Source organism: Macadamia integrifolia, unplaced genomic scaffold (assembly GCF_013358625.1).
Source record: "Macadamia integrifolia cultivar HAES 741 unplaced genomic scaffold, SCU_Mint_v3 scaffold602, whole genome shotgun sequence".
Classification (NCBI taxonomy): domain Eukaryota; kingdom Viridiplantae; phylum Streptophyta; class Magnoliopsida; order Proteales; family Proteaceae; genus Macadamia; species Macadamia integrifolia.
In genome coordinates, this window is record NW_024870495.1 from 91,263 (window position 1) to 107,656 (window position 16,394).

Below are 16,394 nucleotides of genomic sequence, written 5' to 3' on the forward strand. Positions count from 1 at the left end.
AGGATCTGGCTGAAAACCAGTTATACGATGTGCATAAAGACTCTAAACCAATCAATGCATACACTCAGAATACGCACATCCCTTGCAGGAAGCAGGCACTGGAGAAGCCCTCAAAAACCAATTTAGAGAAATACCAGCATCGATGGTCGCAGATCCATCTACTCAGTACAGTTAGGTCCATAATGCAAGCAGCGTGATAGTCTAAGGATTAGCACGGGCATGATCATCGTCACAGTGCTAGGCTGCTAGCACTCCACAAATTAAGCGAACTTGATTGGCATACTCATCAAGAAGCTTATGTTTTACCCCATGAAGAAAATGAATAGCTGCAAAGAAGTGAGAGCAGTCTACAAAAAACATTAAAACGCTGAAATAACTGTGGCCATAACAGGCAGGGGGAAGGAAGATCCATGTTAGAGCATGAAATTGAAGTACTACACTTGTGGAACATTCATATACATTAATCTCATTACTGATAATTCTGGTCCTAAGATCAACAGGAAAGCACTCCATAAAACAACTGCTCTTGGCAGATGACTTGTCATCAGTCAGGTGTCACAGCTTAGGTATAACCCGACTCCCTTCAGTAGTAGTAGCTTCAAGATTTCCTAGAAGAGAATTTTCCCAGGCAACAAAGAGCCAGATGCCCAGGAAAACAACATATTGCCGACCTCAAAAAAAATCACATTCACATCTCACTTCATTTGATTTTCTTCAGAGGGGGAAGCAACTGATTCACACAAGTCACTCTTCAACAACATTCACCAATTCATATTCCACCAGCGACAGGTTGTTATCTTCCTTCACAGTGAAGCTCGCTGGTTCAGTCACTTCAACACGGCCCCACTTGTCTACAGCAAGCCTCATTGAACCCTTGAACATGTCGATTTTCGCATTACGCAGGATTACAGTTGTATCAGCTTTCATCAAATCCACTGGGAAAAAAACATCTTGTTCACAATATGCAACTTAAAATAATATAAAAAAAATACAAGAACATAGGAATAATGATTCAAGCCTTCTGATTCAGTACCTATCATAAGTAAGAAGAGGAAGAGGAACTAGCAGCATGTGCTAGATTCCTAGGTTAGTAGGAATACAGTCCCGTCAAAATTGTGGGCCAGTTATATTTTATTTTCTTACTTTCTGATCTTACATCTGAAACCTATCTTCAGTTGATTTCTTGCCATAAGACAGAAACCTGTTTCTGAACTTACATTTTACTATTCTGTATCTGGTTTCTTTCCTTCTCTGTTATCCACATCTGGAAACAGTATCAATTCTGTGTTCTGTTAATCCAAAATTGTCTCTGGTAATTTCCTATACTGATTACTTAGCTGAACCTGCTTTGTCATTATTAAGCTCTTTTAATAGCTAAGAAAACATGAAAGTAGGTAAAACACTAGGCCTGGATGAGGTACCAATTGAAGTGTGAAAGAGTGTGGGTTTATGTGGGATTGCTTAACTAACCAAATTGTTTAACAAGATTATGAGCACGAGAATGATGCCCGACGAATGGAGAAGAAGTATTGTAATACCAATTTACAAAAATAAAAGCAATATACAGAGCTGCAATAACTATAGAAGCATAAAACTTATGAGTCATTCTATCAGATTATGGGAGAAGGTTATCGAGGTCCGAATTAGAAGAGAATCTAGTATTTTGGGGAACCAATTCAATTTTATGCCAGGGAAATCCACGACGGAAGTGATTACCTACTATGGAAGTTCATGGAAAAAGCTAGAACCTACAAGAAGGATCTTTATATGATCTTCATCATCTTAGAAACATGGTCGGAAATTTCTTTTTTTTTACCAAGTCGAGATGTGCTACGAATTACATACAGGTAATCATCTCAGTCGAAATTTCGCCATCTCACTGAAACAGTACCACCCAAGGCTTATAAATACTCAAATCTCGTTGGGAGGAAATCGAAATTTCGACTCCAACTTGACTGTCTCGGCGAAATTTTGGCTCTTCCTTGCATTTGAACACAAAATCACTCCATTGTTCACTAATTTGCCACATCATCACATCTATTGCCTTGAAGATCTACACATTTCAAGCTTTGGAAAGGTAACCCACTTTCCCCAAAACCATTTTTTTTAAATAGTAACATAAATACATGTTGGATAGGGCTAGATTTTTTATATGTTAGACACTAGAAGCCGATCTATGACCTCACAGAGTCAAATTTTTTTTTTTTTGTCCATAAATATATATTTTTTTCTGGTTTAAAAAATATATTTTCCTTCAACATAAAATGAATTTTTTTAGGGTTAATATAGTTAATCATGTACTAAATATTAGTTAATTAATGTTGAGGTATGTTTTGATCATGGCTTAGATGCATTATTTACTTATTTTACTATCATATAATATCTTATTTTAGCAATATTTCATAAAATCTCCAAAATAGTTCGACGGTTGCTGTCAAACAAAGGTGCAACTCTAAAACATTCTCATATTCAAATATTTTTGCAAATTCAAGTTCTAAGAATGTTTATTAACCTTAAAATAAGCTCCCCACCAAGTTTCAAGTCATAATATGGTCGTTTGACCACCGAAATAGTCAACCGAATTAAAAAAAAAAAACCCAACTCGCCAAGATTTTGGTGGTTCTAAAACCACCGAAACAACGAAACGAGATTTCGAACCTTGCCTATAAAAGGCCTACGACAAAGTCCCCAGAGAACTAACCTGGCATGCATTGGAAAGGAAAGGGGTGGCTAGTAACTATGTGGACATAATTAAGCCATGTACAAGGACCTGTTGACAAGTGTGAGAAATATGGAAGGTCATGGTAGTGAGTTCCTAATCACCATTGGGTGACATCAAGGATCTGCCTTAAGTCCTTATCTATTTACACTTATCATGGGTGATTTAACCAAGAACATTCAAGGGGAGGTTCCGTGGTGTATACTTTTTGCCCATGATATCGTTCTAATGGACGAGACAATGGCAAAAATTAATGATAAGTTGGGGTTATAGAGATCTACTAATATAGACCAGGGTAGAGAGTCTAACCAAGTCTCAAACTACAGGAACTTTTAATCAAAGAGCAACCATAACCAGCCCAACAACATAACAGAAAATCAGAATGATACAAGAAGTCCAGCAGGCCATCGATTTCAATATGGCAGTACCAATCAGATCACAACAGCAGCAAACCCTTAGGACTAAACTAGGGGCTGAAAGTAGTTCAATTAGATTCAAAAACAACTGTAATCCATGAATCAAAGCCTAACACAACAACAGGGTTCAAACCAGTCCAATCGATCTCAATACTGGGTATGGCAGGTCACTAAAAGAGAAGAAGATGGTGAATTTTAGTAACTCCAGAATCAGGCTTCATCTGACCACCAGGTGGGGGTCGAGTTCTTCCCTAGTTGCAGGGACCCTTCACTCAAAACATCAGGCCAAACTGTCGGCTGGGTTGATCTGGACAGAACCAGAACACTGACCCAATCGATCCTATCTTCTCTAGACAGAACTGAGAAAAGAGAAAATACCTGGTTTGATAGAATAGTAATGGACCCTTATAGTAACCTTGAAGAAGAAAGAAAACACTTGTAGCAAATCCTCCCGGGATTCCCACCGCAAGGAGTCGAATGGATCAAACACCACTCCCTTCCACTGTGATCAAACACACAACAGTCCCAACAGAGACATAGCAACAAGCTTCTTTTTTTCATTCATCAAATTCATCTAAGCTTTAGGAGCCTCCTTTTCTTTATTTATAATGTTGATGAGGGAGGGAATTACAAAATAAAAGGTTCCTCAAAAAGGAAACCAAATATTCTCCTAATAAAATAGATACTAAAAACTGAAATTAGAAACTAGTTGAAAAAGGAAACTAACTACTAATGACTTGACTCAATTAATAACTTGACTCCTACGTAAATATAACTTAAATCAAACCAAACTAAAAAGGAAACTAACAAAAATGGAAACTAACTAGTAATCCCGTATGCATCCTTAGAGCCCCCTTTTTAGACCCATAAAAGTGGTCTATTACACTCTGTTGTGCACGTATTGCCACATATAGAATAGTTCTCAGAATAAGGTGGTAATTGGAGTTAAGTTAGAAGTCTTAAGTGGAGTTGAGTTAGGAGTCTTAAGTCTTACTACTAATGGGGGTGGTTATTATTTGAATAAGTCTTTGTAATGGGTTAAGAGTCCGAGTCTTAAGCAAGAAATGTGGGGTTGTTATCATTGTGGGTAAGGTGACCGTTTCATCCAATGTGAACGTTGCAATGAGGTGGCGGTTCATCCATAGAGTATGGGAAGTAGCTGCTAAATAAAAGGAGTGTTTGTAGGAGGTATCAGTTTAGTACGTTGCTATTTATTTGGTATTGAGTTTGTAATGAAGGGATGAAAAAATTATCTATCAAGCTTTGGCTTAGATTATTGGAGGCTGGTTCCCTCGAAGAACCAAATAATCGACTTTCATATCTTTCTTTACTTGACAAGATAGGGAAGAACAAACAGAAAGGGGTAAGCCGAGAGTTAAGACAGCTGGCTCGGGAAAACATTCTCGACCAAAGCGAGTCATTAAGGAGTTGCACTAGGTCCTCAGGCCGAGTTCGTAACAAAATGGTATCAGCGCCAGGCTCTACCGAGCAACGGCCCGGACAATTGGAAACCGATATGGGTAACTTGGCAGTGACACAGGATCAAAAATTTAAGGAGATGATGGACTCAATGCAACAACTCTTTGCGGCCGTCAATACAAGGTTGGACAATGTGTCGGGCAACAGAGAGCATGGGGAGTCCTCTCAAAATCAGCCACGTCAAAATGGGGGTCACACTCATGGCGGAAACCACCCGGGGACAACAAGTGGAACCGTTGGATCATATCTTCCCAAAATGGCGAAGATAGATTTTCCTCGGTTTAACGGACAAGAGGATCCTACAAGTTGGATTTGCCGTGCTGAGCAATTTTTTGACTTCCACCATACGATCGAGGAAGAGAAAGTTCTATTAGCTGCCTTCAATTTGGAAGGTGATGCACAAGTATGGTTTCAGCTCATGAAAGAAGAGCAAGGAACTATTCCATGGCAGACTTTTAAGGAGGCCCTTCACGTGAGGTATGGTCCAACTCAATTCCAAGATTTTTTTGGAGACCTAACTAAGTTACAACAAGTAGGAACAGTTAAAGAATATCAAACCCAATTCAAAAGGTTGCTGATTCGGGCGGGTCGATTGACACAAGAACAACAAGTGGGTTGTTTTATTAGTGGGCTCAAGGATAGCTTGAAGGTGGATGTCCAAGCTTGTAAACCCATGAGCTTGTCAACTGCAATTGGGCTTGCCCGCCTTTATGAGGCCAAGATTCAATCTATAAAGCGTGCAGCACCAACGGAGCCAAGAAAGATCTTCACAAACCCACCCAGTTCAAGTCGCTCCACCATGCCAATCAAAAAAATGTCACCAACTGAATTAAGCAAGCGACGATCCAAGGGCTTGTGCTTCAACTGCAATGAGAAATGGAACCCCGGCCACCGTTGTAAAAAGTTCTTTTTAATTGAAGGCATAGGATCAGAAGGTGAAGAAGATGAGGTTGCTGTGATTGAAGAATCAGAAGACGAAGTGCCAGAAATATCTATCCATGCCATCTCAGGAGCACGGAATCCTCAAACCATGTAAGTCCAAGGGAGGTTGGGTCAAAAAAGGGTAACTTTTCTGATTGATTCGGGTAGTACCCATAATTTTCTAAATACTCATATCGCTAACAAAATGGGGTTGGTTCCTAATGGTGAAGGAAAATTTGAAGTTGCAGTGGCCAATGGGGAAAAGTTGAAAAGCTCAGGACGTTGCAAGGGGGTGAATATGACTCTACAAGGAATCCCAATTGTAGTAGATCTTTATCTATTACTATTGGAGGGATACGACGCTGTCCTAGGAGCCCAATGGTTGAGCACGTTGGGTCCGATTTTATGGGACTTCACAAAATTGAGAATGTCATTCAACATGGGTGGACAATTGGTGGAGCTACGTGGATTGAAATCACCTTCAAATAAAGTAGTGGATGGAGCTGAATTTGAAAAGGAATTTCAAAAAAAAAAAGAAGGGCACTTACTCCACATTTATTCACTATCATTGCATGACAATCATGATACTGATTTGTCTCATTCTCATACTTCTAATGGTTGTACTAATTCCAATTTTCAGCAGCTATTGCAATCTTATGAGGACGTGTTCCAAGAGCCAAAGGGACTCCCTCCTCAGCGTGCTCAAGATCATAGAATCCCGTTAAAAAAAGGAAGTGGCCCGGTCTCTGTCCGTCCTTACCGTTACCCTCATTTCCAAAAGAATGAGATTGAGAAGGTGGTGGCAGATTTATTAAAGACAGGCGTAATTCGTCCAAGCACTAGTCCATATTCTTCACCTGTCTTGCTCGTTAAGAAACAAGACAACTCATGGCGTATGTGCGTGGATTACAGAATGCTTAACCAGTCAACAGTAAAAGATAAATTTCCTATGCCTATGATCGACGAATTGTTGGACGAGTTACATGGGGCTAATTATTTTACTAAACTCGATTTAAGATCGGGTTATCACCAAATTCGCATGCACCCGGGGGATGTTGAGAAGACGGCATTCCGCACGCACCATGGGCACTATGAATATTTGGTGATGCCATTTGGATTGACGAATGCCCCTTCAACTTTTCAAGCTCTAATGAATTCTATTTTCAAAGAGTATCTCTGTAAGTCTTTATTGGTGTTTTTTGACGACATTTTAATTTATAGTAAGACTTGGGATGAGCATTTGGAGCATGTGGGAAATATTTTTTCTATTTTGAGATCTCACCAATTGTATGCAAAAAGAGAAAAATGTAGTTTTTGTCAAGCACAGGTGAAATACTTGGGGCACATTATCAGTAATGAGGGAGTCTCAGTGGACCCAGAAAAGATAACGGCAATGCTTGAGTGGCCCAAACCGCAATCTGTGAAGGCATTACGGGGATTCTTGGGATTGACTGGCTATTACCGTAAATTTATCCAACATTATGGGAAAATCGCCGCTCCACTCACCAACATGTTAAAGAAGGGAGGCTTCAACTGGGAGCCACGATCTGAAGAAGCCTTTGTGGCACTTAAACAAATCATGACACAAACTCCTGTTTTGGCACTTCCAAATTTTTCTCAACCATTCGTGATTGAGTGTGATGCTTCTGGATCGGGCATTGGAGGAGTTTTGATGCAAGAAAACCGGCCAATAGCTTTCTTTAGTCATGCATTACACGGTAAAAATTTATTTTTATCTACTTATGAAAAAGAAATGCTGGCATTGGTCCTCGCAATCCAACGATGGAGGCATTATTTATTGGGTCAACAATTTATTGTGAGAACAGACCAAAGAAGCTTGAAGTATTTATGGGATTAAAAGATTACCACACCGGCCCAACAAAAATGGCTAGTCAAGTTAATGGGTTATGATTTTTTGATTTCTCACAAAGCGGGGAAGGAAAACGTGGTGGCAGACGCGCTATCTAGGAGAGATGAAAAGGGAGAAAATTATGCTATCACCAGCCCCGTTCCATGTTGGGTTGACCCAATCCGAGAAGAGGTGGAGAATATTCCAGAATTGCAGGAAATTAAGAAACGAATACAAGAAGGGGAAGCGGTGGGACCGTGGAGTTACCGTGAGGGGATTTTGTTTTTTAAAAACAAAATCTATTTGCTGGCAGATTCTCTCCTGATTCCTACTATTGTGGAGGAATTCCACTCAAGCACCCATGAGGGTTATCTCAAAACTCTCCAAAGGATAAAATCTGTTTTTTATTGGAGTGGAATGAGGAGAAAAATCAGGGAACATATAAAGCAGTGTGATACGTGTCAACGGCATAAATGGGAGAATACTTTACCTGCGGGTTTACTCCAACCACTTCCAATCCCTACCCAAGTATGGACTGATATTTCCATGGATTTTATAGACGGACTCCCAAGTTCAAGGGGAAAATCTACAATATTCGTGGTGGTAGATCAGCTTTCAAAATTTGCACGTTTCTGCCCTATCTCCCATCCATATTCAGCCACCTCAGTGGCCCAATTATTCTTTGATCAAATTTTCAAATTGTATGGAATGCCTAAGACTATTGTTTGTGATAGGGACCCAGTTTTCACTAGTCAATTTTGGAAAGAATTGTTCCATTTGCAGGGTACAAAATTCAATTTTTCATCAGCATATCACCCTCAAACGGACGGACAAACGGAGGTGGTCAATCGGACAGTGGAGATGTATTTGCGGTGTTTTACCGGTCATAAGCCAAAGGAATGGGTCCGATGGATCCCTTGGGCTGAATATTGTTATAATACCAGCGTACATTCTGCGACGAAGAAAACGCCTTATGAAGTAGTCTATGGTCGTCCATCCCCGACACTATTATCATACATCCCTGGGACGACTCAAGTGGATTCGGTGGATAAAGAGCTCAAGGATCGTGAACAAGTTCTCAAACAACTTCAGGAGCAATTACAGGTGGCACAAGCTCGAATGAAAAAGGTGTATGACAGTCACCATACAGACAGGTGTTTTGATGTGGGAGATTTCGTGTTCCTACGCCTCCAACCATATCGACAAACTTCAGCGGCACTTCGAAGGAACCTCAAGTTATCGCCACGCTATTATGGACCATTTCAAGTACTTGAGAAGGTGGGCCAAGTAGCGTACAAGCTTCGGTTGCCACATGGGTCAAAGATCCATCCGGTGTTTCATGTATCGTGCCTTAAGAAGAAGGTGGGAGGAGGTGCACAAGTACAAAAGGAGTTGCCTGAAATTTCAGAGATAGATGATGCCATGGTCGTTCAGCCTCAAGCTTTGTTGGATCACCGAGTACGAAAAAGACGAGAGGAAGTGCTAGTACATTGGACGGGGTTGGCGCCTGCAGAAGCAACGTGGGAAAATTGGGAAAATCTAAAGATGAGATTCCCTAAAGTCACCCTTGAGGACAAGGGTATGATTTAGGGGGAAGGAATGTTGTGCACGTATTGCCACGTATAGAATAGTTCTCAGAATAAGGTGGTAATTGGAGTTAAGTTAGAAGTCTTAAGTGGGGTTGAGTTAGGAGTCTCAAGTCTTACTACTAATGGGGGTGGTTATTATTTGAATAAGTCTTTGTAATGGGTTAAGAGTCCGAGTCTTAAGCAAGAAATGTGGGGTTGTTATCATTGTGGGTAAGGTGACCGTTTCATCCAATGTGAACGTTGCAATGAGGTGGCGGTTCATCCATAGAGTATGGGAAGTAGCTGCTAAATAAAAGGAGTGTTTGTAGGAGGTATCAGTTTAGTACGTTGCTATTTATTTGGTATTGAGTTTGTAATGAAGGGATGAAAAAATTATCTATCAAGCTTTGGCTTAGATTATTGGAGGCTGGTTCCCTCGAAGAACCAAATAATCGACTTTCATATCTCTTTCTTTACTTGACAAGATAGGGAAGAACAAACAGAAAGGGGTAAGCCGAGAGTTAAGACAGCTGGCTCGGGAAAGCATTCTCGACCAAAGCGAGTCATTAAGGAGTTGCACTAGGTCCTCAGGCCGAGTTCGTAACACACTCAAAACATATCGGATCAAAAGCCCAACATGTATGGAACCCAACCCTAGGCTTATTCCTAATAAAACAAGCCTTTTTTTGGTGATTAATCTGCATCTACCTTGGAATCAAGATGTCTTAAGATAAGTAAAATGAAAACAGAGTACATGGTGTGTAAATTTTGTCGTTCAAGGACTGATACCGAAGTGGTGAAATTTGAGAGGAAAGAGATTCCACAAAACAACCATTTAAGATATTTGGGGTCAACCGTAAACAAGGAAGGTGAGAAAGATTATGATGTTTCTCACAAAATAAAGTAAAATAGATGAAGTGGAGAGGTGAATATGAAGTGTTGTGTGATCAACGTATTCCTCCAAAGCTTAAAGGAAAATTCTACAGGACTTTCGTAAGACTAGCTATATTGTATGGGGCGGTGTTGGGCAGTCAAGAAGCGTAACATAAATCAACTGAGTGTAGCAGAGATGAGGATGTTGAGATAGATGTTCGGAAAAACTAAGAGAGATTGAGTGAGGAATAACAGGGTAAAAGCTGAATTGGGAGTGGCCTCAATTTAGGACAAGCTCTAAGAATGCCGCTTAAGGTGGTATGGCCATGTTCAGCGGAGGCTTTGGGATGCTCTAGTAAGGTGGAGTGATCAGATCAAATTGGAAGGAGCTAGAAGAGCTAGGGTATGCCTAAAATGACCATTGATGAGTTGGTAAGGAAAGACATTCAGAGGCTAGGTCTGGATCCTAGTATGACATTAAACAGAGTTGTTTGGAGGGCAAAGATCTAGATCTATGCTGCCGACCGCATTTAGGTGGGATGTCCCGAAGGTATTACATTGCTTTGTCTTTTCCCCTTTTGTTTCTTTTTTCCTTTTATCATATATTTTTGCGGATACATGTAGCCAATCCCATTTAGCTGGGAAAAGGCTTTGTATTTGGTGGTGTCGTTGTTATCGTATATATCAATACATCTACGGAGCTGTGTGCAGCGGAGATATATATATATATATACTTTTGCATATCTGACGGCACAATTATCTTTAAATAAGAATGAGATCCATAGCAGATGCATGATAAAGATAATGTTTGTGCCATAAAATAGATCAACCACCCAAAGGAATTGAATAATAACGTCACACTTGACTTATAGAATAGAAAGAAGAAGAAAAAATAAAAAACAAAAAAGCTACTACATGAAGAATAGATAAGGGAGACGGTTCTTTGAGCAAGTGGCATAAAGAAGCACACCAATGAGGTGCGGAAAAATAGTGTCATACATTGGAAGGCAATGAGGTCTTTTTTTTTTCTCTGAGGAGAAGAGAGATAGACATAGAGGTGATAGCGTACCCTACCCCACAGCTCAAATAGCTTTTTCCTTAAAAATAATTAAGCAGAAAAAAAAAGATAATTAAATAAGTAAACAGCAAGAACCATTAAGATTACAGATTAGCAAAAACAACAGAAACCATAAGACAACTACCTTGAATATTGTGAGCAGCACAAACACTAGCAAATAGATGTAACGAAGTTAGAATGTGGCACCAAAGCGGCAACACTTCACCAGACACTAGAAAACAAAGAACTCCAGCGCATAGGAACTACAATATTACAACTCCTCTCAACTTGACTCGGCCTTATACATTCTAAATGGGATCAAGGCCACATGGGTCTTCTTTGTCCAATCGGTTCTATTCAAAATTCCTGTTAGCTCCTCATATATCCCGTAAACAGCCTCATTTATAGATTTAGAAAGACAATAAATTAAGGAAAGGAATCTAAAACAAGGGTAAAATCATTCCTATTTTACAATCTTACTTCTAACCTACTCATAAAGATTAGAACGAATAGGGTTTTGAAGATATGCAGCCAAGTAGAGATTAGCTCAAACATTTGAAATGGGGTTTCATATCCCTTTGACGAAGATGAAGGATACGAATGAGGGTAGTAGCGCTGGTTGTCGGGTAAAGTGGGTTGTGGTTTTAAAAAAATAATGGGTTGAGATCTCCTCACCGTTGGATTTGTACCAAATGTTGCACAAACAAGGGTCATTGTGTGCACATTGTAGAAGAGCCCGATCCGACTCATCCTACCAAAGTTGACCCCTCGATCTGGTTGGAGTTGTGGACTGCAGAGTTGAGTTACAAGTTGTCAATATTCATTCCGCCTCTAGCTTAGGAATCTTATCCTAAAGTCGCATCTTGATTGAAGTTCTGAGTTGGAACTTCCAGCCAGTGCTTTGATACCAATTTAATGTAAGGGTAATTGAGAGATCAATAAGCCCCTAATGATGTTCCCCAAAGCTCCAAATAAACTAAGCACAATAAGGAAAAAAATTGGAAATCAGATTTAGAACCAAAACCCAGACTAGAGTAGAATGGAGGGAGACCTGCGATTGGATGTAGAAGCCTTTGATGGGGCTCAAACTTGCATCAAATGGAGGCCCTATGGTACTGATGAAAATCCCAAAGACCTTGGCAAACTGATGGCTGTTTGAGAGATCCAGCAAGTCCTGATTCCAGTACCTTAAAGTAGGAAATTTGAAGAAGAACTTGCAGAGAATGATCCAACCTTCAGAAGGAGCTCCCCAGATGGTCGAGTCTCTCTTCTATGATGACAAATAAAACCCCAAAAGATCTGGGAAAGCTGTTAGCTGATTAGGGAAATCTGCACCTTCTTGATCTTAGGTCTTTAAATAAGGAAACTTGAGAAATCTTCAAGAACAGAGGATGGAAGCTTCAGCTGGACACCAAAGCTTGGTCGAGTGTCTCACTTGAGACCTGGAATTGAGCCCCAAAAGGCCTTGCTGATCAGGTTTCAGACCTAGGAGATATGGCCACTTGATTGGTCTTCCAAAACCCTAACTCCTTGCTTCAATCAATTCTGATTTGGGGGCAGCTCCCCATTGTTTCTCTAACAGCTATGATTGTGTCCTGTAATAACCCCAACAGCCTTACAATTGATAACTAAATAACAGAAAATAAAAGGGGTAAAGGGAGAATTCAATGGAGGACTAGAAAGGGGGGAGGAAGTGGTTGGATTGGGTATCTCACCCCACTATTTTAGGCAGCTCACCCTCTCAAATAACAGCTCTCTCAGCCAAGAGTTCACACTCACTTTGCACTTTTATCAAAGTGTCTTTCCATTCAATCAATGGCCTCTTTATAGCCATTAATTACAAAATTGAGTTAAAATAGGGAAACTCTTAACAACTTAAAAAATAACTAGGAAACTAACTACTTTCTCCAACAAGAGACAAATAAAAGGAAACTAACTTGGACTCTTAAAAGGAAAATAATTAAGTAACTAACTAATAAACTAATTTGTATAAAATAAAAAGAAAACTAATCCTAAACAACTTCCATAATTTGACGGTTGTTGGTTTCCTCCATTTGAGGCTTCTTTCTTCAACAATGAGGGACAATTGGTTGCTTCCTGAAGATCTTCAAGGGGAATGGAATCTGATACATGCATCTGAGGATAAGAGGGTTGGCTACGCGAATGGGACGGTTGGTACATGCATAAGGGTCCCACCTCACAAGGGTGGAGTTACTATTCTACGTAACTGGGTAACTAGTTCATGTAGTTGAGCCTGTATATAATTCTGATGTGGTTATTTATGTAGTTATGAAGAGTTATTGTTAGTGGATGATGGGAGAAGTTATAAGAGTAGTAGTGGAGATTATGGGGGAAGTTACATAGCCTTGTGTATGTTATATATTAAAGCAAGAGATAATGAAAGGGGGAAGAAAAACGACAAACAAATGCTCAGTCATTGAGTAGAGGCGGGCTACTTCCAAATTAGGTCGGACGTCATGGCTTCATCAGTAAACCTAAACCTATCCCTTTTCTTGTGTTATTTTATCTTTTTCAGTCTCGAATTGTGTGTATGTATCATCTGTTGAACCTTCTACTCCTTGTGTGGGCCCATAAGCAAACCCGACAAGGTTTCCAGACCTCGGGATCGCATCACTAGGGAACCATAATCCAAAGTGTCTTGGTTAAAAAAAAAAAGGAGCATGAAAACTAGTAACACAATATGCACAAAGAGGTGCCCCATAAAAGAATAACCAAAGTGTCTTGTTTTAATGTACGGTAAGGAATATCAAATTGGATGTTGTACATCAAATAAGAACCAAGAAGATTAGTTAATGCAAATAAAGTGCAGTGCAATAAATGTAGACCAATCAAACAGAAGATAAGATTTTAAAGAACATCCTTATGACACACCATGCAAAAATGTCCAGGGAAGATGATACATATAATTGGGTAAAGATACCATCTAACAATGACAGGTGACATGTCTAAGTATGGTATTGTTATTCAATAAGTTACAGGATTGGCTCTAGGTTCCCCCCTAATCTCAGTGAAGAAGAAATTTTGGAAGGAGGTATGGCACCCTTTTTTGGGACTTCTTTGGAGTATGCTGGCCTAGCCATCTTCCTTGACATTCTTGACCTAGCTTGGTTTTGGATGGTATCCGGGGGGAATTTCCCCGAGGAATTAGGAATTCTTGACCTAGCTTGGTTTTGGAGGGTGCCAGGGGATGGGGAATTTTCTTGACAAATACTCTTATGAAGATCTTGTTGCGGAGGATATGGGACAAGAGATATAATCAGATTCACAAGTATAACAGTAGAACAACTTGTAAGATTTGTGAGTATTGTGATTTGGCAGCTCATGGGCCACAAAGCAAGTTCTGTGCGATCCCACTTGTTTATTTACTTAGGTAATCAATTCCTGGGAAGCAAAATGTTTTTTCTTCCCAATGGATCGGCATCTGTACACTATCCAATGGATCGGCATCTGTCAATCCCCAATCCATATACAGATCAACAGTTGCATCTGGTCCAATGCCGATACTTAAAAATGGCTGTATCGCTATAAATGTTTTTTCTTTTTTTACCTTAAACAACTCATCGCATTGGAGATGATATGGGTGGAATATACAACTAATTCTTAGAAATATTTTCAGGCTACTACAAGCCAACTGAATCCAGTCTTATGCATTTGGGCCCAATAGAGTTGAACCTTGCTATGGATCTACCCTTAACCAATCCAAGTTCATTCAACTGCAAGTCCTAGACATACTGTACTGTATAGCTTCAACAAGATCACATAATGCTTGAAGAATGAGACTGAACTCAAAAATTCCTGGGAAGCAAAATGAAAAACCATAGCAGCAGAATCATATAAGAGAACTAAAAACTAAAATAAAGTAGAAATTCTGGACTATGATTATGTCCATGGTGCATGACTAAAATTTCCATACGATTTGGTCATTCCAGCCCAAGCCATGATACAATTACAGGATTTAGACCTTGCAATAAGGTAGTTATCAACTACAGAAACATTACCTTGGTCATTCCTGGCTGTAAAAACAATAATTCCAGTTTCATCTCCAACCAAGCATTCCGCTATTCGCATCTGACGTACTTGGGGCCCATCAGGGCGGACTTTCTGCAACACCATCTTCGAACTCACCACCTTCACCGTAAGTGTGTGTCCGCTGGTTCCTGGCCGAAGTTGATCAACCTTGGTGAACACTGGCTTCCTCATTCCAGGTTTTGCGTCTGCCATTTATAAAGCAACCTTGGGAACCCAATTTAAGAACCTTTCAGAGGAATATGCGGCATCAGAACAAAAATTAAAACATCAAAAGAGCAACCAAAGTAATCCAAAATCAACAATATCAGAACCTAAAGCAAGAATGTAAGAGAGAGAAATTCCAGACTAAAAAAAATGATAAATTCCAACTGAAAGAGTGAATTTCTCAGTCTTTCGTCACTCAAAATTCTACATTTCACAAGCATTTCTTGCATTTGAGGCGAGTATATAATCCTGATTCTCCCCACTCAAATTTTTCGTGAATTCTGGCTAATTTACGATTTTAAAGGATCAATACATGAAAATGAAAGAAAAAAATAGGCATAACAAACCCTACACCCGCCAAAGAAAACCAAAAAATATGAAAGCGCCTTTAAGAAATCTAGACAATGTCAGAAAACAAAAGAAATCTCCGAACATGAGATTCCGATCCACAAGTAACATAAGCAGATTATCGCAAACGAAAACCTAGTTTTTAAGATCGATCAAACTGATATTGAAGAACATTGTCTGATCCATTTGCAATTAAAAGTAAAAAAATTAAATCACATCAGTCATATTCACCTTCGTCGGAGGAGCGAGAAACGCAGTGACAATGGATTCGCGAACTGGAATTTTCGATAGATCCTTTGAGTTTGTCTGGAACTGGATGAGAAGTGGCGATTGGCGACCATTGACGAAAGCTTTAGTATGAAATGTTACCATATTCGTAACCGTCGATCTTCAAGCAACCAGTGATATCTCAACCGTACATGTGGACTTCAGAGACCGGTCTTATGAAAGGAAAGGAATTTCGGTAATTGTTTGACTAGGGAAATGGACGAGACAGCCCATGCCTTAGGAGGAATTATTCCTTTTAAGCCAATCATCTGTAGGGATTGAAGGATATAACTGTAAATATGCTAGGGTTGAGTAATCCAACTTAGATTAGCGTGCAATTACAAATACACCCACTTTGGGGCTTCGTCATTTCCTCCTGATCCGCATAGGTAGGAATAGGAATCGCAATGGGTTGTGTCAATCAAATGTTGGGAAAAAAAAATTCTTTTCATAATAAACATTCGGGGCTAGGGTTGTCAATGGTCTGCCCGGTTGGTTTCAGTTGGGCCTAATCAGTCTTTACTAATTCAAGGTTTTACGATTATCATTCAATTGGGTAATCAAGCATTGTAGGCTGGGGTGTGAAAAATCATCTGATTGCACTGATGTAGTGAGTATTGGGTGGTTGGGAGCCTCTTGAGAT

At 39.8% G+C, this 16,394-nt stretch overlaps 1 protein-coding gene across 2 annotated transcripts; it reads right to left on the reverse strand.

Annotated features, from left to right (window-relative positions):
- Positions 1-348: 348 nt before the first annotated feature.
- Positions 349-15,860, reverse strand: LOC122069414 (uncharacterized protein At4g28440-like). Of its 2 annotated transcripts, none has more exons than XM_042633427.1 (3): positions 15,716-15,860; positions 14,902-15,136; positions 349-935 (listed from the first exon to the last, which is right to left on the reverse strand). In XM_042633427.1, exons 2-3 carry the CDS (start codon positions 15,122-15,124, stop codon positions 745-747), a joined length of 414 nt encoding a protein of 137 aa, XP_042489361.1. In that variant the 5' UTR covers positions 15,125-15,136; positions 15,716-15,860; the 3' UTR covers positions 349-744. The 2 variants fall into 2 exon arrangements, with proteins under 2 accessions (XP_042489361.1, XP_042489360.1); XM_042633426.1 differs by having other exon boundaries at positions 14,902-15,158; positions 15,716-15,849.
- Between the last annotated feature and the right edge of the window lie 534 nt (positions 15,861-16,394).